The sequence below is a fragment of the Molossus molossus genome, unplaced genomic scaffold (genome assembly GCF_014108415.1).
Source record: "Molossus molossus isolate mMolMol1 unplaced genomic scaffold, mMolMol1.p scaffold_m16_p_2, whole genome shotgun sequence".
Classification (NCBI taxonomy): Eukaryota; Metazoa; Chordata; class Mammalia; order Chiroptera; family Molossidae; genus Molossus; species Molossus molossus.
The window spans coordinates 4795548-4821253 of NW_023425355.1; the positions used below are offsets into that span (position 1 = coordinate 4795548).

Here is a 25706-nt window from a genome sequence, read left to right on the forward strand (position 1 = left end):
CATAAAAATTACAATAAATTCTAAGAAGCTGTCCTTTTCTTTTACATATTAGAATTTTAAATAGAATGTTCTATCAATAAACTGGCAAACATTTGGGACCTACATTCTTTCAGAGGATATAAAAGTATCTTTATAATATTATTTGTAATAAGATTTAACCTGATATTTTGACTTGAATTTCTTTCTTTTTACAAAATATTCAAAGGAAAAATAAGGAAATCCCTACATACCTGAGGTCATAACAGTGGCCACATAAATACTTGTTGACTAAAAAAAACAGGCATTTTATGCCACATGTATAAAACACCATTTTTATCACTGATGTATTATATCAGAAAAGTCATGACTCCCCCTTAACCCAATACTCACTCTCTCTCCTCCCCAAATAAAAAAGTCAAATCTGTTCAATGTTTTCCCAAATAAAACAGAATGGCCAGTGTTTACTACAAAAGACAATCTCAGAATATAACTTTAACTGAATAAAATGTATTTTATGATAAATCCATACATTGTCTTATTTTTCTTATTTTTTTCTTAAGTAAAATGTTGTTTTATGCAAGCATGTGGTAGCTACTGAGGCAGCCTTTATTACGACCATTATATGGATGAGGAGATCAAGTTCTGACGTTATGTTGGTTGGCTAGAATGTAGAGCTCACATACAAACCTCCATCTACTTTCTGACTAAAATCTAGCACCAGAGACTCAAAAAGAAAACTCAACTCAACTATCTGAATTATAAAATATAGATAGTTTTACCCTTGGGTTTTGTAATTTGAACTATTTTACATTCAGTAAGTCAAGCTAAGTTAAAAGCATCTGCAATTATAAAACAGATACAATTATTTAGTCATTATAGTATGTCTAGGGTGTTTGATCATTTTTATTTAAAATATTTTATTCTTTATTGTTCATAGCAGCACTATTTACAATTGCTAAGATCTAGAAACAGCCCCAATGCTCATTAGTAGTTGAGTAGGTTAAAAAAAAAGCTGTGGTACATATACACAATGGAATACTAAGTAGGGGTACGAAAGAAAAATCTCTTATCCTTTAAAATGACATAGAGGGACCTGGAGATTATTATGCTAAGTGAAATAAGCCAGTCAGATAAAGATAAGTATCACATAGTCTCACTTATTTGTGGAATGTAAAGAACAAAATAAGGTGATAAACAAAATAGACCCAGAAACACAGAAGTAAGGTTCAAACTGACAAATTTCAGAGGAGGGTGCGGGGTAGAGGGAAGAGATAAACCAAGGAATTTTTGCATCTAAGCATACCAATGGACATAGACAACAATGCTGGGGGTGGGGCTAGAATGGGAGGAGGGTGTCAATGGGGTAAAAAAGAGAAACATCTGTAACAAAAATAAATTAATTTAATTTAAAAATATATTTTAAATAGCTCTCCTACAATCTTATAGGAAGATTAAATTAAAATACTTATGGAACTCTCTTTACTGATCTTAAAGCAGTTGATATCTAGATAGATGTTCCCTTAGCACAATACCAAATTAAATTCCTACATCTAGATAACTTAGATGCAATGACCACTTCCTTCTCAGGGCCTACCATAATTGAGAAGAAACTGTACTCTTTAGAATTGTGCATACACATTAGACAAATGAACAAAGAGTGACATCAGAAAAAATGTAAAATATGGTGTTAGAGGAGAGCTCTTGGGATACCCCGAACTGCAAGAAACATTAACAAGTAGGTCCTAGAGCAAGTTAAGCCTGAAACATTGTTGGAACTAAAAGTGACAAAACTGAAGCTGTCCTACTTCAGGCCCATCATGAGAAGGCGGGGTTCTTTGGAAAAGACAATAATGCTGGGAAAAAAAGAAGGCAGCAGAAAAAGAGGGAGACCAAATCTGAGATGGATTGACTCCATAAGAGAAGCCACAAGCATGAGTCTACAGGAGTTGAGCAGACATGTTGAGGACAAGACATTGTGGATGTCACTCATTCACAGAGTCACCAGGAGTTGCCGCTGACCCAACAGCATGTAACACACACATAAATGTTAGCCACATTTGGATACTTCCTTTTTGCAGTGGCAGAACAAGAACCAAAAAGGATATATCAAGCCAAAAATTAAAAACCAAGACAACTTAAGTTTTAAATACAGGAGGTAACCTTCCAGTAGAAAGAAAAAGAACTGGCCTCCTCCTCCTTTACTGCCTTCCTTGAAAGCACATAGTAGTCCAGTAAAAGGGAAGATGGTATCTTGCTAAGCTTCTCTCTATAGTCCTCTTCTGTCCATTTCCTGCGAAATCCTTCTTGAGCCCTCAGCTGACTCTATACAGATGAGAAACATGTTCATTTCTCTGTCATTACTCATTCTCCATCGTCTGTACTTCTTGTGCTCTAACTTGACCTTACAGCCATCTATAATAACTCCTCAAAACAAAAAGCCAAATGAAACCAGAAAAGTAGCAGCTTATATCCCAGTAATGAGCATCAAAAATAAGACTTCACAGTACATATAAATGCCTTCTTTACCATCAATACGCTTTTTCTCTAACAGCATATATCTTATGTAGCCAGTCTTTTCAAATTTAATTCAAATGACATTAACAGGAAAAGTTTTACAATCTAAGCACCACTCATTTCCCAAAAGTTATCCACACACAATTGCCCTGTTAATGAAGACACATGTACAATTTTTAACAGACTCTTTTGACATCATACGTTAACAATTATGCACATCTAATTACCAATAGGAACCTAAGTATTATGGTGGCCAGCAAGCCAGAATATAAGTAGGAAGTTCAAAATATCTTAGGTATCTCAAAAAAGAATCCAATAGATTCCTCAGAAAGCAAGTGGGCTTTTCATAAGATCAATGGGCACATATGCATAGACATACTGCTAACAACACAGAAACTGACAGAAGCCAGCACAAAGAGACAGCTATATGGAAATAATCTGAATGCAGAGAAAGAGAAAGATACATGGACCAGTACACATACAGTCAGATACACATACAGTGACACATAGACAACCAATCCAACTGATTACAAACATAGACCATTCTTCCTAATCCTGGTTGACACAAACTAAAAGAAAAAGATATATACAAAAAAATGAAGAGGCCAATTCTGATAGATGTATACAGAAACATAAATAAGACAAAAGTTGCAAGGGCCCAGAAAGGCAAGCCACAGGGATACATGAACTAAATAAGTAGGCAGATGCATCCAAACATATACACAGAGAGATACATGGAGGCAAGGACACTAGGGCAAAGAAAAAGACACACAAAGACGCAGACTCACAAAGAAGAGCTAATACACAAACACAAGTAGTCATCCCCAAATAGGCTTGCATTAGCACATAAATAAAGACCCAAAGAGACATAGAAACACATACACTGAAAAAAAAAAAAGAGCTATACACATACTGGCACATGGGCTTGGAGTAAGAAATGTCCACAAAGATATTAACATGCCCAAACCAAGAGGAAAAATATAGGAAAGCACAAAGACATAAGGACAAAAGAATGGAGAAAAAGAGAGAGGGGCACACTGAACTTAGTAAGACACATGAATACATAGAGACACAGGCGCAAAAAAAGAGATTTGGTTCCACTAGCAAAACACACAGAATTAGACACTATTTCCAGGTCTCTGTGTCATAGCTATTCAGAAATGGACTCATGTAAACAATACACATAGGCTGTTACACAATTGCATACAAACATCAAGCGAGAACACACGTGTAGAAACCTACAGCTGTCCTGTGCAAAAAGCTGAAAACCGGAAGACACCAGATATGTTACTTACTGTCTCTAGGGGTGTGCAGGCAGGCCAAGGTGCATGAGAAAAGCAGACTTGGTTTAAGGGATTAAGTATATATTTCATGATAATAAAAATTACTGAGGGTCTCCCCACCACCACCATAATCCTCGACCCACTGTAGTCTGCCCCAAGCTGGTCTACATGCCTAATATTTAGATAATGCTATGGCTGCATCATATGTCACAGTCCAAACCTTACAACACTCATCACTAAATTCTAATTTTTCAACTAAAGGACCTCCCACCTCTGAGGCCAGAATATAATGGACAAAAAAATGACAAGGAATGTCAGGAGCACTCTAAATTCATTTCCCTGGTGCCCTATAAAAATTCCTGTTCAAAGCAGGCCACCAACACCTTGGGGACAGGCTTTTTCATAGGCAGGAAAATGAAGCAGATGCCCTCTGAGGAATTGCTCTACTGTGGACACAGAAGAGAGTAGCTTGGAAAATCAAAGCAGGTAAACATTATTTTTATGCACAGTGGGGGGAAAGGGATGGGGCAGATAAGCAAACATGTTCACCCCATGATAATCATTTGTTTATTAATCAGAATTCACAAATGCAATTTTGATAAAGAGTGGTATGGAACTATTACACGTGGTAATCACAGTCCCTCCATCTGCCAGGCCCCTAAAAAAAAAAAATCAAAGGGAAAGGGAGGCACGCATTTCCACGTAATCCAGAGCTAGGATTTCAGATTCCATTGTTCCCAATGTACAGTAGAAATCATCAAAGCCACGGAGGTCACAGAACACCTGAGTTGGAATGGGACTTAAAGAGCATCTAGCACTTAACTGGGAGTAGAAGCCCTTGATTTCCAATCTGAATGTGCCATGTTGAGTTTTGTAAATTTGGTCTAATCTCTTTCCCTGGCTGAGTTTCAATTGCCCAATCTGTACAAGATGGGCCTGACCTCCAGGGTCCCCTCTAAATTCTGACCATCTCCAATTCTTTGGTATAAACTTATCCCCTTTCAACTCACTGTTTTGAATTCATGTCTAGTGAAGAAGCACAATTAGTCCTTGGAAATGGAAAGAAGAAGAATGTTTTTCACCAAGTCAACAAATCCTTGTTATATACAAAGAAGGGGTGGGGGGAGTCCAGCCAGATATAGATATGCCTACTTGAAATATACGTCAAATGTTATGTCTGAATAAATAAAAGAGGTTTTGATGGGATGAGAGGGATGTTTGGAGGGTTTACTCTGCCTGCCATCTCCTGAACCCAGAATGTTAAACCCTCTTTCACACTTTCTTACTACATAACAAGCACTCCACTTTTCTCAGCCTATAGTTACTACAATTGTAATGCAGCTGGAACAGGAGCAAAGTCCCATCCCTTAAGCCACACATGTTCAGGCTTTTAGGAAAAACAGTACAAAGTTACATCAGTGAAGCATAGCATTTATTTTGTGATCATAAAAAGGCAACACTTTAAATCTTTAAGCCCTTTCTAAGTTTACAAAAACACTTTAAGACTTATCCTTTCATCTATAAAATTAGAATTTATGTTCTAATTTACAGATGAGGAAATTCTGACTCACAACTGTTAACTTGTCCAAGGTTACATTGATAGTAACCAACAAAGTCTGGACACAAACTCTGGTATTTTAAGCACACATTCATTGCTTTCATGTATCCCAGTCTTCTTCACTCATGGTCCTGCTGGTAGTTATTCAACTTCTTCTTTCACTTTGGTGCATCCAGAGAGAAAGAAAACCACAGCATAAACTCAGGGCTGAAATAAACTCATGTCTACTTCCCACCTCCATGTCTGCACAGAAAATAGGGAAGCAGGAGTGGGTGAGGCACTTGGCTGAAGTGCTCTTGGAAAGGAAGACTCTTCCCCATCATCCTCATTACTCCTAGTTCTCAGGGAACACTCTGGATAGGTTTATGAATCTAAGGAAGTAAAATAGAGATGACAAACTGCCCAGGAAATTCACATCCCAAACTCATTTTTTTCTGAAGTAGCTGTGACTTTGATTTTCCATTTTACAGTTATTCAAGGCACTTAAGAGCCTGGATTAAGGCTCTGGGCCACAGTACCCATGAAGGCTGTAAAACCTTTTCTGAGGATTACTTACAAACATGCTAGGGGAAAATAATGTTTAAGGGAGGCAAGAAGCTTTGACTAATGGAGGGTAGACTTAATGGCCCCTATGAAAAATAAAGCTGAAGTGGTGTGGAAAAATGAAAACCGCAGTGAGGCCAGAGGACAAAAAGTCAAAAATCAAAATTCAAATTCCAAATCCACCAAGTTACTCACTGTATGTATGGTCTTGAACAAGTCATCAACCTCTCTGAAGTTTATTTCCTCATCTATAAAGTGCAACTAATAAGAATTACCTAGGATCAGACTAAAGATTAAACAAGAAAATACATTGACAAAATCTAACACAGCACCTAGCACTGAAAAGTAGATACTAAAAAATGTAATATTTAATCAGAGTCAGTTTACCCATTCTAGAAAAGAACCTGGAACATCAAGTTTTAAAAGCAAGTAGAATAGTGGTTCTCTAGGTCTGCTGCCCATTTACATGGAAAAAAATCTAAGATCAACACTTACAGAACAATTCTCGTCACTTCAATCCTCTATACAATACACACACACAGAGTTGAAATTCACTAAGACAACCTAAGTCCCCAATAGTTCTTACTTAGCAGTTACCCAGTTCTCACCTACCTTCACACTCCCATCTCTCTCTCTCTCTCTCTCTCTCTCTCTCTCACACACACACACACACACACACACACACATACACACACACCCCACAGGCTGAAACATTTCATTCTGCTTTTAGGAAGACAGGATTCTATTAAAAGGCAATTACCCATTATCAATGTACCCAAAATAAAAGACTTCCCCATTTTCAGAAGGGCCATTATTACTGTGCCAGAGGGATATGATTTGAGATTTTGGTAATGGCATTTCATAAGCAGCTGCTCTAATGTTTACTACTGAAGTATCAATCCCCAGTCTGTGAGATCTTTGAGACCTTAGACGATGTCTCATATATTTCTCTTTGTATCCTCAGAATCCAGCACAGGTACAAATTTGGCACTCAGGAAATGTATAAGTGAATAAAAGGATGACTTAGTACTCATAAATAAAATGTTTATCATTTTACCAGATTGATATTGTTGAGAATTTAAATCATGCTGCCCAAAGGGTAGAGAAAATCCTTAATTCAAAGTTGGAAATAATGTTTCCAAATCAAATATGTACTCACTTATTCACTAACAAATCTGTATACTGGGCTTGAAAAAAAAAGTCTTATAATCATAAATTGATGTTCCAAATTCTGATTACTCTACTTATAGTCTAAATTATCATGGGATGTCCTTTAATTGCTTCCAGTTTCAGTTTCCTTATTGATGAAATAAATGGTGATATTGATGCATTTGGTGTCTACCTCCAAGTTGGTTTGAGAAACAAAGAAGATAATATGCCTGAAAGTATGTGGTAAACTTTTGAGAACTTTATACTTCCTAGGAATTTAAATCATTTAGTCTCAAACATGTCCAGTGGCACCACTCCCATTTTCCAGCCTTCCACCATTTATCATATCAATTGGCTGTAACAAAGAAAGCCATCATATCCTCTGCAAACCATCTAAAAAGTGAATGCAAAAGGAAAAGAATAGCACTGTTGGATGTTGGCTCAGTGGTTATAGCGTCAACCCATACAGCACCAAAGGGTTGCAGGTTCAATTCCCAGTCAAGGGCAAGTGCCTGGGTTGCATGTTCCATCCCCGGGCCTGGTCGGGGAGCCAGTGGGAGGCAACCAACAGGTATGTCTCTCTCATTTTGATGTTTCCCTCTCTCCCTCACTCCCTCACTTCTATTCTCTCTAAAAAATTAATGGAAAAATATCCTGGGGTGAGGATTAACAACAACAAAAAAAGAGAAAGGATATACAAATATTGAACCATTTTGTTGTACATCTGAAATTAATATAAGTTATATGTTAATTATACTTCCAAAAAAAAGGGGGAGGAAAGGGAATCTAGAGGAGTAGGTCTCCTGCCAGCTTCAAGCAATTTCTGGCTTACCTGATTTGTTCTAGGTCTTGGATATGGCTGCCTGAACAAGTCACTGCCGCCATAGATAAAAGATCTTAATACCACCTTTTAAAGTCATCCAAGTAGCATCCTTTTTGGATCCACTCTGGCTCCTATGTTCAGAGGTAGTTTCACCAAAGTGAGGGGCTGTGAGGAAGATTTTGATGGGATTGGAAATGGAATGGTGAAAATGAAGTGAGAGGCTGTGCTAATCATGGGAGACAGATTGAGGAACTAGAAGAGGCAAAAGTAAATGAAGGAAGGCAGCAACTAAGAAACAAATAGAACAGTTACCTTGAAAGAGAAAGGGGTTTGGAATCTGTGGAACAGGACCAAGCAGAAGCTCAGGGTTTTGTCAAATTTCAGGACTGCAGGTTTACAGGGTGAAAACCCGGGGAACAACTGGCTTTAAAGAAATCCCAATATCAAGCCCCAAAATAAACATTTGCTAACTGCTAATTTTTGCACCAATAAATTCAAAAGTGCAGTGGACAATACATTATAAAGAAATATGTATCACTTTCCAGCAAATGGCGTGTGCCATGGTAACAATGCCAGTGAATAGAAACTAAAAGGAAAGAGGAACATGTATACATCATGCTGACACTTTCATGCTGCTCTCAGCTATCAACAGCAGGAGCAGTACCATTCAGACAGGTGACCCACTGGTAGTAGCGTTCCTTCCCTCTCATCATTACTCTTTTATAAACTGAGAAGGAAACCAAAAGTGATAGAATAAGAAGTCTTAAAGATGCTGTCTGGAATCCTGGGTGCTAGAAGTCTTCATGGGAGAAAGCCATGTAGATTTCATTTTTCTACTTACTCCCCCATAGACTAGGGGATAGTCCTTGCCTCTTGAAATCTGCCAGCGGGCTCTTCAATGACTCAGCAGTTCTTTAAATATACCCAGGCAAGAGCTGCTCTAAGACAAAGTGAAAAAAAAATGTTTAAAATCTGTTTGGGGTGTTGAGACGTGGTTAGGAAGGTACTTTGTTAATATGAGGTTCCCCAGCAATTTGGCACTGCTGTAAAGCGCTCTCTCTCTTTGTGCTAAGAGGCTTGTTTTTGTTCCGATGTTTGCCTTTTGCCAGCTGTGTGGAGCACAAGGATGAGAAGGGGGATGGTTCCAGGCCATGCAAGGAGTCAAGGAAATTCCTGCCCAGTGATTCTGTGGGGGAAGGGGACAGATGTATGCAGTGGAGTGAATGGTTTAAATGTAGAGGCTCCAAACTCACCAAGGGCTCAGACTTTGGACTGGGTCATTCTGTTCCCTGTGGAGGACCATGACCTCTGGCTGAGAGGAAGTGTCTTCTCACTCTCTCTTCTCAGACCAGCTCAGTCTTGCACTTTGAAACAAGCATCAACTAGTAAAAGATTTCAGCTGGGCTAAGGGAAGTAACTTAATAACTTGCATTACCAAAGCAAATCACGCTCCCTGTTATCTTCAATGACCTCACACTTACATTCTAGCCAAAGAATTTTGGCGATTTGGAGCGTGGTGAAGAGGAGAAACGGGCAGCAGTGGCCTGGGGGAAGACCCCCATATTTCATTCTGAGTCTAGCTGTGGATTTTCTCAAGGTCTGCCTGTCTGGTCTAATAATAGTAGTAGTAATAGTAATAATAATAATAATAATAATAATAATAATAATGAGTACAATGTATCAAGCTTTTATTCTGGGCCAAACACTTGTCAGATGTTTTATATTTATAATCTCACTTATCCTAACAAGAACCCAATGAGGGAAATATTAGTATCTTCATTTTAAAAACGAGGAAACTGAAACTAGAAAAGATTAAGTGGCCCAAAATATGCAGTTAGTAATTGTCAGAGCCAGAATTTAAACCAAAATCTGTTAGATGTCAAAGTCTATGCCTGAACCTCAACACATTATACTTTAGCCCTAAACCCAACTTTTGTCCCAAGAGACCTAGCCTCTCTGTTGTTTATTAAAAATCTTTAACTCTGCAAGATATACCTAAAATTACCCAAATGGACATTTTGGAGTCATTTATAGGCTTTTAAATTATTAGGAAGCAACTGTGGGAATCACCTACTATTGAGTCCAAACCTTTGACTTATATTCATGGTTCCCAACAAGTCCAGCTTGTTCTTAAAAATTTACTACTTATGTAATACTGTCAATGTACAGAAAGGGTGTGATGAATAAGAAGGATGCTTATTATTAATTAAGATTATGAATATTGATAACAATCTTAATTAATAATAAGTTTCTACTAAGTGGCATGCCCTCAAAGTTGTTTTATTTAGTCCTCACAATAACACTTTGAGGAGAGCTGTCTACAAATGAAGAAGTTGAGGCTCAAGGAGGTCAAGTTACTCACCTAAAATCATACAGTTGGTAAATGGCTGCACCAGAACTGAAAGCCAGGTTGGATCTGATTGCAGGGTCCCTTGTATTTTTCTTTAGTCCCTCACTAATGAGGTACAAAAACCCTTTGGGTAAGGAAAGCTATCAAGATGTTCCTAGATTCCTGATCTGACAAGGATGGTAAATTCAAATGCCTAGAAGAGCTAAGCAAGTAATTTAAGGCAGCTGGTGTCTGGGCAAAGTGTAAAGTGCAAGCCCCATCTAGGTGAGAAGCAACTGCTGGTTATTGCCATACAAGAATATAAGCCAAATAATGTGATATCTTCATTCCCCAGACTGGAAATCTGATTTTTTATGTGATGTGTTAGAAACTAATTTGGTACACCCTACACACACAACCAAACGCATATGTGCGTGCGTACACACACACACACACACACACACACGTATGCACAAACGAAAAAACTTATCTGGCTAATACTGACAACTTCTGACATAGGTGAAACCACTCTGAGAAAATGTTTTCTTTTTACTTAACTGCAATCTGTTGTCATTGTTTTTGCCCTCTGGGGTTCTACAAAAAAAGATTTAACTCCTTTGTTAAACGACAGTCCTTCAGACATAATGAGACAATATTTATGTCTACTGTTCCTTGCCTCCATTCTCATACCCAGCCCAACATCTCAGCTTCTCCATGCTTTACAAGAGGAGATGCCCTATGAATATTGGGGTTGAACACCACACTGCAAATGTGGTTTGACCAGAATTTAACAGAGCAAGACTGTCACTTCCTTTATTCTGAATCCTAATTTTCTACTAATGGAACTCAGTTGTTTTTGGCAGTCACTTAGTACTATTGACTCAGAATCACTTAATAAAAAAATACTTATGTAATACCTACTATGTGCCAAGCTCTAAGGTATGTATTTTGTATATCTTACACAAAGATAATAATGAAATAGTATTTGCCCTAAAGAGGGTACGATTTAGAATGACATATAATACATGCACACAAATAATTATAATTTAATAAACTCAATACCATGTTAATGGAGAAGGAAGGGATAAATCTGAAATATATTAAGCACTGACTTTTAACTGGTACCTAACATCCATCTATCATGTGATCCTCTCTCCCCAAAATCTTACAAACAAGACATTTATAGTCCTACTTTACAGATGAGGAAACTAAAGCCTACATTTTTTCAACCATGCCATGCCATAGAAATCACTTCTCAATGGGTTAGGGGATGGAAAATTTCATTTTGTAGGAGACTGCATTAGAGTGAAGCTTTGAATAGTGGACATTATGAAAATTGGGACTGCCTTCAAAGCCAAAGGAATAATGAGAAAAATAAGCTGAATGAATAAAAAGCAGAGATGGTTTTAAGTGACAATGACTAGATCCATTTGGCTGGTGTTTAATATTTTAGTAAGGGAATTAAATGTATTGAGGCTGGAAAAATAAGCCAGATCATAAAAAGCCTTGAACACCAAACTTAAATAATTTGCCTTTAACATATAAGCAAATGGGGAGGAGCTGCATACATAACTGCTCAGCAAAGCTTCCTGTGTTATAAACACTGAGAATAGAGAGGAAAATTAGAGTTCCAACCCTCAAGGAACTTATAGACTAATGAATGTTTAAAAGAGGACACTAACAATATTGTAGCTGAACTTTGGGAAGGTTAATAGGGTGTGATGATTACAATATGAATCAGTGAGCAGCAGAGAGGACTAGAGAAAGTAGGCATGAGCTCACTGCACTAATCCAGGCAAGAGATGAGAAGGCTTTGGGAAATAACATATAGTTTTACTATTCTCACTCCCAAAGCCTTAAGAGCAGCTTTTCCAGGACATTGTGGGGTCACTTCTAATGGTAAACTTTGAATCTGGAAGAGTAGAGATATCCCCAGAGAAGAACCCACCCTACTGAATTCCACATCGGACCAGCTACATATATTTGAAGTCAATCAAGCACCTCAACAAGGCCTAGCAAATACTCAAAGCAAATGACACATCATTTGAAAATATGAGCATGGTTAACATATTTGGTCTATAATTAGGTAGTTGGTGACTGAAATATCTCAGTCTAATTTGATCTTTTTTTTTTTTTTTAATTTAAAAGGCCGATCAAAAAGGTTTTTGAAATGAACAACTTGAAACTCCCACAGACTATACACTTGTTAACCTTTGTATTTTTAAACAAAGATGAAATGGAAGGAGTAAACAGACTCAAAACATGTTTTGGAATCCTTTCTCACCCAAACATTGGGGTTTCCATCTTTATTCCCAACTCTCAGTTTATGCAACTTCTTCATCTAATAAGAAGTTGGACAATGCTTCAGAGAGGTGGTTCAATATGACAAATTTGGAAAGATGCTTTCTTATGTACTGCCAAATTTCAAAAGAAATGCCTACGTAGTTGTTTTTGTGAGTGGCACAATTGCACATTCTTTTTAAAAAAATCTGGAGAGAAACAGACTTTCATAGTAGCCTGCTTCCATTTCCACAGTAACAAAAATGTCATCTGACAACCACATTCATGACTTCCTGTGGGATTTTCCACAACCAGTTGGGGCCTAGAAGAACAGAGGTATCATCTTGTTATACCAGGAAGTTCCTTTTCTTTTTAAGGCAAATTCCATATGCTGATATTTTTTTCCTGACATTTTTCTTCATTTGTCCAACATCTGAAAGAAGATAGATTTTCTGATTATTCTCCCCATTCTCTGTCTAATCTTGTTGATGGAGAAAGTTAATTTTTTTTAAAAAAAGGTTAAGGGTTAGTGTGCTATAGAAGAAGGAATAGAGGGAGACAAATCAGTATGAGAAGGAAGCCTAAGTAACAGAATGCAAAGAGGTCTAGCAGTCAGGAGTCTCAGGTTCAAGCTCTGGCTCTGCTACTAATTACTCACCATGTGACCTTGGATACATACCTTTCCTACTAAAAGACTTTAAAAGAAGCTGCTGTGTTTTAAGGATAAGAGTTCCTTCTATAATTGTATCAACAATAAAAATAAAGTTTAAAAAATAAGTTGCCCAATGTTTGAAGTTCAGGCAGAATGTTTTTGTATTAAAAAATCTATAATAGGAGTAGTATTCTTTTCCTTAAATGTAGTGGAAAAGAATGTAAGTTGTAGATCTGGATGGCCTAGATTCTAATATATGTTTTTCCACTTGTTCTATAAACATGGGAATGTTATGTAATTATTCTCTGCCCGCTTCCTTACCAGTAACATGAGAATGATAATAGTAACTAACTCAGGGAGTTATTCTCAGGATTACATGGATTAACATATGTAAAACACATAGAAGAGTTCCTAACACCAAAACATCAGCTATTTTGTTTTTCTTGCCTTTGTAGCTCTCTTATTTAAGCAGGCATCATATTGCCCAGGTTTGTGGTGGGCTTTGAGATTTTCAATCAACTTGGGATCCTAGGCCCTTTTCAATCATTTCTACAGTTTTGCTTCCCAATCCCTATTGTAAATGATCAAATTGTTTCCACCACCCCTTTTGTGTCACTCCACCTCTACTTTAAGCCCCAAGCATTCAGCTTCTTGGTGAGGATCAGTAGACTATATTAGGAACAGTGCATAATGAGGTCACTCCAGTCACCAGTCTTTTTGGATGGTAGAGGTAAACAGCTGGCTAATTAAAAAGCTACTGGTATTGCACAGTGGTTAGAACCTCCTAGTTACAAGCCATACTTCCCGGGTGTGCACACAAGCTCTGCTAGTCATGTGACTTTAGGGCACATTACTTAACCTCTCTGGGTTACCGATTTACCAAAGTTGTTATGAAAACCAAATGAATTAATCCATGTAAGGCACCAAAATGTGGCACACAGTAAGTGTTATCATTATTATTGCTATTATAATTATTTGTTCTGAGTGAGGTATCACTTTTCCAGCATAGACTTTTTCAGTGAAGCAACAGATAGTTAACCCCCAGAATAGGCTCTGACTAGAAGACACTAGCTTTCTATGTGACTTTGGTTAAATTCCTTTCCATCTCTGTGCCTCATCCATAGAACGATCTAACTGGACAAGATGATTTCCCAGGTTCCATGAACTCTAATATTCTAAGGTCTCAGGCCATTTCTGTTAATATTCTCAGTAGGTTCTAGCTTTCATCTGCTTACTACATTTTTCATGAATAAATTATTTTGGTATGTGGTTCAGTAAAAACATAATATTTGTGATTTGATTGGTGGCAACAGCCAATTTTTGTGTTATTCCAGTTCTTTTATTCACTACCTAGTTTAATTACCTAGTTTAAAGTTTGGGCAAGAAGAAGACTCACTCTATTTCTTAAGTGAATAACACCGAGAAAAGAAGCACTAAATTGGAATCCAGGAGAACTGAGTTTGTGCTCTAGTTCTGTTGCCAACTTGTTTTACCATGGACAAGACACTACCCATCTCTAGACCACTATAAAGTAAAAGAGGAGAGGGAATAGGATACTAAAGGCCTAGGTGATCTCTAAGGTCCCTTTTAATCATTTTGAATAGTAAGAAAGCTGGGGGCACTGTATAAAAACTGAGGAGAAGCTATCAGGATGTTCACCAGATAACTCAAACTTCATACATCCAAAACCAAACTCTTGATTTATAATTACTCACATACATATTTGCTCAGCCTACAATCTTCTCCATTTCAGTAAGTGGTAATCACATTTTTTAAATTACTCAGGTCCAAAATTTGACAATCATCCTTGACTCCTCTCTTCCTCATAACAAATATCTAACCTGTCGGTAAAAGTTGTTACCTCTACCATCGAAACACCCACAATCCAGCCACTTATCTCCTCCAGCAAGACCACCCTGGTCTAAGCTGTGATTATCTCTCACCTGGATCACTGCAGTAGCCTCATTTCCTTGCTTTCCTTTTGCTCCTACAGCCTCTTCTCTACACAGACAATAAGTAAACGAACAAATGTATTTAAAAAATCAAACAGTGATGTAAGATATGAAAAAGAAGAATCCGGCTAAAATATGTCGGATCACATTACTCCTCTGCTAAAAACTTTCGAATGGTTCCCCATATCAAAATAAAAAGCAAAGTCCTAACAAAAACCTGTGTTGCCTTTCATTAACTCTGATTTTATCTTTTATCATTCTCCAATTACTTAAAAAGCCTTTAAAGCCTCCCTGTTATATATGTCCTTCACGACACCAAGTTTGCTCTTTCCTCGGGCCTTTTGTACTTGTGGTTACCTGTATCTGGAATATTTTAACCTTAGATATCCCCGTGATTCACTTCTTCACTTCCTTTAGGTCTCTGCTCAAATATCACCTTCTCAATAAGGCATTTTGTGACCGACAAATATAAAATTGTTTGTGGGGGTAGGGTGGAGAAGGGAGGGAGGAATGGGGAAAATGTGAAATACTGTCAACAATTGTAAATAAATAAATAAATAAATAAATAAATAAATAAATACAACCTGGCTACTTTTATAAGGTATAAATGAGGATTAAATGCAATAACAGAATATGAAACTGCTCTGTAAACTGTAAAACTGTAAAATGTTACTGGAATATGTCCAATATCACTTTTCCGTGCACCACATTCAGAAAAGGTATCAAGAAGTCAGTGTTACTAAAAATGTTTTCCACTTAGGGAAAGAACATCCCAGATAAAATAGTAACTACTACCATAGCTTATTTATTACCTGGTACTAGGTGGTTCTGGCTCAAGTTAGCCTGTTGATGTGTTGAATCCACCAAAGGAAGCTAAGCATTCCCAGGAAAATTCTGCTACAGGACACTTGCAGACCCCCTAGTGGCCAGACAGTGGGACTACATTTCCATAAGCAAAGAAGTTAATTCAACCTACAGAAAGCAGAGCCCATGATTAAGGGGTAGGCCATTTCAAAAAGCTACATCATTTAATTTAGCAAAGCCCTTATAAAAAAGGTTTTAATGTACCCCTTACTCCAAGAATTGTTTGATTTGTCTTGTCATTTCAGTCACTTAACCAACAGCCTAGAAACCCATTTACACAGAACCCCAAAGCAAGCCACCATGTTTAAAGGAAACCTTGAGAGCAGACTACAAATTATTGATCTGACCACCACACTGGGCATCTTCATTGGCTTTCAGGACAAACTTAGGCCCATTAATCTCCTTCATTTAATTCATTCCTCATATATTGCAGATTTTTATAGTCAAAGACAAAATAGACTTCCAGCAGGGGCAATGATATAGCCAAAGGAACTGAGGAAGAAAGTAGTAACTAATTTGATTGGGGTGACACTGAAAAAAGCAGAAATAGATTTTAATCCCTAAACTGGGTTCACGCTTTTTTGTCTTTCCTGGGGTACCACCTTCTGGTGTTTGAAATATCCATCAAGACCTATTATCTATTGCTTGAGTTTTAATTGTGTCCCCACCGAATCCATAAACAATAAGAGGCAACACAGGTAACTGTTAACCACTTCAGTCTACTTTGACCCATTTCATTTTTGAAGGTGTACCTTTCAAAAATCCATACCATACAATCCAGCATTTCATCGTACTGACAGCACAGTGTTGCCATTCTGTTCTTTTTTAATAGTTATAAACTCATTGAGGGCAGTGACCTCAAGATTCTCCCTGAATCATGTCCACTTTACCCTGATCTCCTAGGACACAGACAGGTATATGGCAGGTGCTTAATGAAAAGTAGTGGGTTGATGGATACATTTAAAAAAAAATAACTTTGTTAGGGTCATCTCTAAAGACAGCTAAGTCACAGTAGGACACTTTGTTCAGTGGCCTACAGATCATTTACCATTATCAGGACACAACAACTGTAGCTAATTAGATATGCCCTTATCCTAGAGTGTTAATGAGGCCAGACTTCAGTTCCTTTAATGGTGAATTTTATCTCTGCTTCACGGTTATGAAGTAAATTCCCAAAAAGTAGTCCAAACTATTTGAAAGCAAATGAACTATTTCCTCATCTAGAAATACACACTAGAAGGTGTGGTGGCATTTACTTTATCCAAAGGACAACATATAAAAACAAAATTATGACTCCAGCTGTTTACATAAACCTAAACATAAGCCAAACATAGCTAGTGATTTCTTTGGCATAGTTTGCATTTCTTATCTTTTCATGTCAGTTTTCTGTATAAAAATGATTATTCCTCATCCCCTTGCTAATAGTTCCTAATTCTCCCTAAAAATAAAACTGTTAACTGCATAAACTGTATTAGGTTTCTTTCCTACTGTTCTCCAAAGACCTGAAAATTTTAGAGACATCCTTCTATTTGTCTAGGAAGGGGCTGTCATTACCAATTCCAATTCACAGCTGAGGAAAACTGAGAACAGTGTCCCTAAGCAGCTTTCATACAAGAAAAAATGAAGTATGTTTTAACTTTCAACACAGCAGCAAAAACGTTCTTCCTCTTATGTCCCAGAGTTGTTTAAAACTCAGATACTTTCAGGAAGGTGCAAGATACAAGGTCAATATACAAAAATCAATTATATTTTCAGACACTGACAATGAACAATTATATTTGTAAACACTAGCAATAAACAATTTAAAAAGGATATACAAATCAAAACCACTTTGAAATACCACATCCCACCCACTAGGATAGTTATAATTAAAAAGACAGACAATAACAAGTATTGACAGGATGTGGAGAAATTTGAACCTTCATATATTGCTGGTGGTATTGTAAAATGATGCAGCTACTTTTGAAAACAGTTTGAGAGTTCCTCAAAAGGTTGTACAAAGTTATCTTATACCCAGAAACTCCATGCTTCTAGATATGTACCCAAAAGAATTGAAAACATATGTTCACAAAAAATACCTGTGCATCACTGTTCATTTCAGTATTATTTATAATAGCCAAATGGTAGAAACAACTCAAATGTCTATCAACTGATGAATGGATAGACGAATTGTGGTACATCCATATAATGAAACATTATTTGGCTATTTAAAAGAATAAAACACTGATATGTAACTCAACATAAATATGAGTGCTGAAAATAGTATTCTACATGAAAGAAGCTAGTAACCAAAGACCACATACTGTATGATTCCATTTAAATGAAATGTTAGAATAAACAAATCCATAGAGACTGAAAGTAGGTCAGTAGTTGATAACTGCTCAGAGTTGGGAGAGGGGAGTTGACTGACAAGTGATTAAAATGTTCTAAAATTGATTGTGGTGATGATCACCAAACTCTGAATATACTAAAAATCATTAAACTTTAAATGGCTGGATTATATACATTGTGAATTATGCCTTAATAAAACTGCTATTAAAAGATAAAATTCAGCCCTGGCCGCCAGTTTTGCTCAGCGGTTAGAGCATGGGCTCGCGGACCAGAGAGGCCCGGGTTCGGTTCCCGCTAAGGGCATGTACCTTGATTGCAGTTTGTCCCCAGCCTCAGCTGTGGTCCTGTGAGTGGCAGCCACTAGATGTGTCTCTCTTACATCGATGTTTCTCTCTCTCTTCCTCCCTCCCTCCCTCCAACTCTATCTGAAGATAAATGCAAAAATGTCCTCCGGTGAGGATTAAAAAAAAAAAAAAAAAAAAAAAAAAAGATAAAATTCAGGTATTGCACGATTTAAATTGGCAACATCCTCAAGTAATCAGCACTTTAGAACCATAAACTTCTCTAGGTGAGACATTCTCAACCCTGCTGTAGCCTACAAATTGGCAGCAGGAACTGGTGTGAGAGAGAAGGGGTGGCAGCACCCATGAGTGTGCAAGGAATTGTGCATAATTCAGTCTATCATCTCTATGCAACACCCATTAAAAGTAGCCCTTACTGAGCAACAATCTCTAAAAAATTATCTGTCAGGTGGGAAGCCAGGTGGGAAGCTTCTGCAAAAAAGCTGGAAGTGTTGCTCTACAGAGCTTTCCCCACATGGTAAACAAATTTTATAGAAAATACAACTATTTCTACTTCTGCAACTAGAAAAGAGGTAATCACTAAGCACCCCCCTGGTCTACTCAAATCTGCACGAGTGCTAGTGAATAAACTGGAAGACACTGAGTCTTTCCTTTGAAAACAGTGCAATATAAATATGAGCTTTCAAAATTCTCTTCAGTATAACGAGTACCAATTAATACTGATTAACTGTACATAACTTTACAAGCAATGAAAAAAATCAGCTTTGTGTTTAGGCTGAGGATAACTTACTCTGATTCAGGATCTCAGAACTTGATAAAATGCTAGCAAGGGTAGTCTGAAGTATAATAATTTCCTTTAATATATTTCTTTGTTTTCAAATGATTAATTTATATCTGTGTATACGTCCAGCCAGACATTTATAGCAAGCACCCTCATATGCACATTAGGTACTGTTTGTGAAAGTGCTATGGTGATCTAATCCAGGCAGAACTGTCTCAGAGGAGAGAGGGTCTAGTTCTCAGGCCTTGAGAAAAGGTTGCCAAAATGACCAGTAGACACAGAGACGGTAGCCAGCAAACTACTTCAATAAATTGCCAAGTCCTCAAGACATCTAGTTCAACTCCCTCAGCAATTGTTGAATTAAGTTCTAACCTCAAGATAAAAAAGCCCAGCTATTTATGTTGTTATCCCCTTAAATCATCTAGTCTTAAAAGAGAGAAGTTGGGGTTGATCTGATTTGTTACTCTTCAGATTAAAAAAAAAAAAAAATCTTTAGGAGCACTCTACAGAAGTAATGAGAAAAAATATCTGGAAAAGTAGGACGAAGAGTCTATATTTCAATGTCAAAAGCATGAAAGGAGTAGAAAGAAATAAAATCAGAGACAGGCAGCACTTGAGGAAGCTGCAAACAAAGAGAAAATGGTGAAAGTAGGGGATGGAGAGAGGTTTCCTTCTCTTTCTCCTACCAACTTCACAAAACTTGATTTTTTATTTTTCAGAATCATGTTTTCAGATTTGAGTATAAAATAAGTTCCTTACTTCCTACATCCAGCAGTGTTAAGCTCCCTCTTGAGCAGAGTCCAATGAAATTGGTGGTCTCAATAGCACTATAAAAAACTAAAATAAAATTGTCCATGCCCCTAATTCAACCAAGAGCAGCCACAGTAGAAGTAAAAGTAAAGAAGCCAAAGAATTCTTTGTTTTAAATGTGTATATGTACACCAGATGAGAAAATTACTACAGGGAGGAAAATAACTTAAAAAAGAAAATTAAATGCTCCAGCAAATTTAATATATTATGTTAAAGTTTACAGCTGAAAGAATATAAACCTGATGAGGTAAAATTAGCACCGGCAAGAACGCAACACAAAGTGACCCTGCAACTGAAGGGCTGTAAGGTTCTTCAAAAATATCTCTCACCGATGTTAACATTTGGCCAAGCTGAGACAGATATTCTGTGGACAACCATGAGAAGCCTTCCATCGCTACATCTTGCACATATTTCAAAATGGGGCACCCACCAGTGTGGCTATTTGGTGCTCAGGTTCTGATTATTGGTACTCAGACAGAACTCACCAGCAATTTGCTGACCATGGAGAAAGGATTTTTCCCCCCCAACATATTGATCCTCAAGGCCAGAGAGTGTCAGTCTATCTTGATCCTAAAACAAAATTCCGCTTTACAAAACAGACTAACTGCTTCGTGAAAGACAATCATAAAAAGCTGCTTGATAACAGAGGAAGGGAAAGGAGATGCAAAGGGCAGTTAATAAAATGACTTATTTAGAAATAACTAATTAAGAAAACTAGGGCTTGCCAATCTCAAACCACTACTAAAATACTAGTTATTATAAAGACCAGAACCAAATACCAAGAGATAATTAAAATTTTCTTTTTGTATCTGGATAATTTCTCTAAACCCCAACTCTAATTCCTGGACAAGCTGCCCTGGGCCTTATCTTCCAGGAATAAATATTGGTCATATTATTGTACTGTTTTCCAGGATATAAAGGGTCCTACTTTTGTCAAAAGAGACAGTGGTCAATTAACAAAGTTGTAGTCTTGTCTGATGTCTGAAAGAAGACAGCTGCATAAAATATCTCCAGGGTTGCACATGAACCCCATCGCTTTTTATGATTCCTTCTGTTCAAACCACATGGTAAATTAAGTAAGAAAATAAAGACCACCTTCAGCCTTTCTTCTCTCCCCAGAAACACTGTAAATATATAAAAGCATAGTTATTCCAGAAGTTCCTAAAGTTTAAAAATTTTCCACCCCTAGAATTAACTAATGTGTATGAACACACATACACACACACAATCGGAAAAGGGAAAAATCCAATAGGTTATTAGAGGTCTCTAGAATTTTGAGACTTTTAACTAGTTGGCATACAATACATGGAATACAGAGAAGGTGGGCGCGCTGGGTTTATTTAAAAAAAAAATCCCTTGCCTTTCACCAAATCATGCCTCTACAAAATGATGGAAAGAGAGAAAAAGTAAAAAAATGTCTATATTTAGATTGGGTTTGTTTGCATTCTGATGAAACTGGTATTTCAAAAAACTGACGTAAGGATTTTCTAGATTTTAGAAAAAAAAATTATTTGTCAACGCGCAAGACAGGAGCAGCAGTTTTCCTTTTCACTAGATTCCTATAACCAGTGCACAACCAGAAACGAGGAAAGATTCAATAATCTTGTACTTTTGTTGGATACTGCAAAATTCTTACTTAGTTCTGCTCATTAATGTACACAGGCCTTTCTAATAAGAAGGTTTTTCTATTAAGTCCCCAGATAAAATCACCCACCTTACTGCACACCTGATAGTAAGAACATTTTGCTCTAGATAACCACTTCCTGAAAAGTTCAGGTTATTTCTGGGGAGATACCCATTCCTTACCAAATATGTGGAATCATTCATTTTCTCCCTGTTAGCTGTTAGTTGGAGGGGGCACCCAAAAGAGCATAACTGGATTTAGCACAATAGTAGGTCAAGAAGAACCTTTGACATCCCCTGCCTCAGAAAAGTTTACAGTAGAAGGGGATGACTAGCTACAGCCCTTCAAAAAAAAAAAAAAAAAAAAGTTAACCTTACCAAGTAAAGCTGTTCTTATAAAATGAAAAAGACCATTTATGCCACAGTATAACCACCTCGCAAAAACAAAAACAACTTAACTGGAAAAGACTTTGACACTAAAAATGAACCCTTTAAAAATCCTGTAAGCCAGACCTTAAAAACCCTGATGGAATGCAAAGCCTGGCTGGTAAGAAGCTGTTTCTTCAATAGCCCAGAAAATATTTTATGAAATTCTATCTTCCTCTCTCTTTTCTAACACTATGCTATCAACCTTCCAAGAACAGAAGCATCTGTCAAAGGAAGCAAATTGTTGGATTTCAGTTGCCAAAGATGCTAAGGCTAACAAAGAAATTTTGGGAAAGTCACAGGTAAAAGTACCACAGATATAGTCACAGCTATAGACACGCCGAACAATACACAAATCCATGGGCGACATCAGCACCCAGCAAACCTGAGGAGTTAGTTCTCCAGCCAATACATTCCCTCTCTCACCAAAATAAACTAATACCTGTTTGCTGGGTAAAAATCTTCAATAGGGTCTGCAAGAAGATAAACAACTGCGGTAAAGAAGAATTTCTAATAAGCAAGATGAAATTGACCTCCTCATTTCTCATTTTCTAATTAAAACTTTTGGGCAAGATTCCTAACAGTTCTTATTCAGTTTGTTAGAGGTAACAGCTCAAATTTGAAAATTCTCTTAAAATGAAGGAATATATCGAAGATCCTTATTCCTCCCTCCCAAAAGCAGATTTCTGAGCACACTGGAATAGCAGGAAATCCTTTAAAACTTTTTCCAACACTTTTATAAATCAGACTCAAGTCTGGTTAAATTATTTACTAAAATAACATTTTCCTCTTTATAGATCTGATGCAGATCTTAAGTAGAGGACTGTGGATCAGTTATAATCTACAGAAAAAATAACTATTTTACAAGAAAAATCCAACCCAAGCAGCTACTTCCAACATAGTTAACCTGTGAAGACAAATGCTGCCCAGTGCTCATTAAGAAAGTTTTCCTTTGGTTTTCCTCTACCTTTGGCTGCTCTCTAATTGTGCCTGGTTGGATTCTCTGTGCTGATCTCCAATCTTAGTGCAAGTCCTCAACTACTTCCAGGGAAGGAACTTCACCCCCTCCTCAGAGTTTTTAGAACTCACAGACCATCTTCTTCCCCTAATCCTAAACTCCATTTTATCTCTTTGAAGGAGGAGGACTGAGAAAAGCTTGGGCCAGTCTTTTTGCTTCTAACCTGCCAAGACTGGCCACAGGCTGGTGGGCAAACTGTAACAGACTAAGGATAAACTGCCCATATTTTATCCATGTTCACAGATTTGGGGTAGTGGAGGAGAATAGTCCTTAAGTGGAGGGCTTAAGGACTATTTCCGACGGTAGCCCGAGTAATTGGATTTAAGTTTGGAGCCCTGGGGAGGCAGCGAGGATTTTAGGAGGCTGTGAGTGGAGACTTGCCATGGAATCTGGAACGGCTAGAATCAGCACCCTGGGCCATAACGGCAGTGACTGCGGCTCGCGGTGGGGGTTCGGAGCACTAAGGTAAAATCTTAGGTAGGCCTGGAGTTCAGGTAAAGCTCCCATTCATATTTAGGGCGGCCTTGTCTACGGAATCCTCTGGGACTCTCCCAGGGGCATCGTGTTCACGCGGGGAGGAGAATATATACCCCAAAATGCAGACTGACTCAAGCCTGAAAGACATTTCTAAGCGGAGAAACTTACCGCATGTCCCCATAAGATCCAGAGTAGCTCTCCATCCAGGGGCTCATCTCACTTTTGACACAACTGGGACTTGAATAGGGAACTCTGCTCACCACGCCGCCAGGATACCACACATCAGATGGGGGGAAATCGCCTTCCGGGCCAGCCAGACTCTGAGGTGGCCGCGTGTAGCCATAGGGGGCTACAGCCCCTGCCTCGCCTGTGCTGCCGCCACCACCGCCGCCGGGCCCATACAGCTGGCTTTCTTCGGCTGTGAAGAGAGTGTGCCAGGAAGAGGAGGCAGTGGCTGAGGGTGAGCTCGAGCTGGGTCCCGCTGCAACCCCGCCATGCAGGCTCGCCAGGTCCCCATAGCGGCACTGCGCTGCTGCCGCTGCTGCCCAGGCGCTGCCATAGTCCAGCGAGTTCTCCAGCTTGATGCGGGCTTGTGGATGGGGTGGCGGTGGAGGGGGTGGCGGCCCGGCCAGGGCTAGTGGAAAGTTGTAGTAGTCGCGACTCTGATAAGCCGCTGCCTCTTCCAGTGCTCCAGACTTGTAAAGAGACAGGGTGGATGGCAGCTCAAGTGTTCCGCAGACTCCCGTTTCACCACTGCCAGAGCAGCCCAGGCTCTCCCCTTCCAGCCCTTTGGGGTAACCTGCCTTGAATGGGGAATACTCAGAAGTATCGTCAGTGCCCTTGCCTGGGCAGTCATCCAGCAGAGGACCTTTGCATTCTGCCAGCTGGGCGCAAGGAGTGGGACGCACAGAGGGTGGACCTCCCAGGAGTGGGGCATACATGCAATCACCTCGAAGCTGTTCCCCAGGACTCAGATGCTCCAATGCCTCCACACCCAAGCCCATGGACACCGACACTGCCTTACACAACTCCTTGGCGCTGTCCGAGATGGTAGAACTGCCACCTAGGTAACTGTCCTTGGAGGAGGTTGGAGCCCCAGCGGCTTCCCTTGCTCTCCCGCTGCTGCTGCCTTCAGATACTACCTCCTGTTGCTGTTGCTGCTGCTGAAGGAGTTGCATGGTGCCAGCCTCGCTCAGGATGTCTTTAAGATCGGTGGAGCAGCTGCTTAAGCCCGGGAAAGTGGGGCCCAGTAGGGACAACGTGGATGGGGCAGCTGAGTCATCCTCGTCCAGAGGTGCTGGCGGCTGCTGCTGCAGCCCCTTGCCAGTGGCCGAGGGGGCTCCTGACTCCTGGATACAGCCGCTCTCCGGATGGCCCTCGGGGGCTGACTGCTGTTGTGAAGGCTGCGGTTCTTCCTCGAGGGCCAGGTAGCCTGTGGGGCCTCTGCTCTGAGCTTGGGGAGATCCATCTTCGCCCTGTTGCTGCTGCGGGGGACTGGTCTCCTGCTGTTGCTGTTGCTGCTGCTGCTGCTGCTGCTGCTGTTGCTGCTGTTGCTGTTGCTGCTGCTGCTGCTGCTGCTGCTGCTGTTGCTGTTGCTGCTGCAACTGGGCGCCTGGAGGTGTTGCGCTCGCGGCCTCAGGGTGCCGGGGCCCCGGGGTCTGGATCACTTCACGCACGCTCTGGAACAGGTTCTGGAAAGCTCCTCGATAGGTCTTGGACGGTGGCCTTGGGTAGAGTCTCCCCAGCCCTAACTGCACCTCCATACTTGAGCTTGGTTGAATCTTCCACTTAATTTTTTTATACTGTTTCCCCTTGTCTTGCTGAGAAGAGTTCAACAGGCTGCGATGCGGTAGTCACTGAAGCTGGCTGCCCACCTGCGGGAAGCTCCTGGGAAAGAAACTTGCAGGAATGACCACACAAAATCTCTCTGACAGCCCCAAAGTCTTGTGCAGAGGAAAACACGCGTTGGACAAGATCTACCCTGCCAGGCTCACAATCTCTTCCTGGATAGT

The 25706-nt window shown here is 39.2% G+C and overlaps 1 protein-coding gene across 6 annotated transcripts in view; it reads right to left on the minus strand.

The window, feature by feature from the left end:
- AR (androgen receptor) overlaps positions 1 to 25457 on the minus strand; it is a 209486-nt gene extending 184029 nt beyond the window's left edge. For 2 of the 6 annotated variants that reach the window (XM_036271007.1, XM_036271013.1), the window contains exon 1: positions 23863 to 25457. In XM_036271007.1, coding sequence (XP_036126900.1) covers positions 23863 to 25457 — 1595 coding nt within the window. The remainder of the gene's footprint in view (positions 1 to 23862) is intronic. The other 4 variants (XM_036271011.1, XM_036271012.1, XM_036271009.1 and 1 more) reach the window with 4 other exon arrangements.
- Positions 25458 to 25706: the final 249 nt, after the last annotated feature.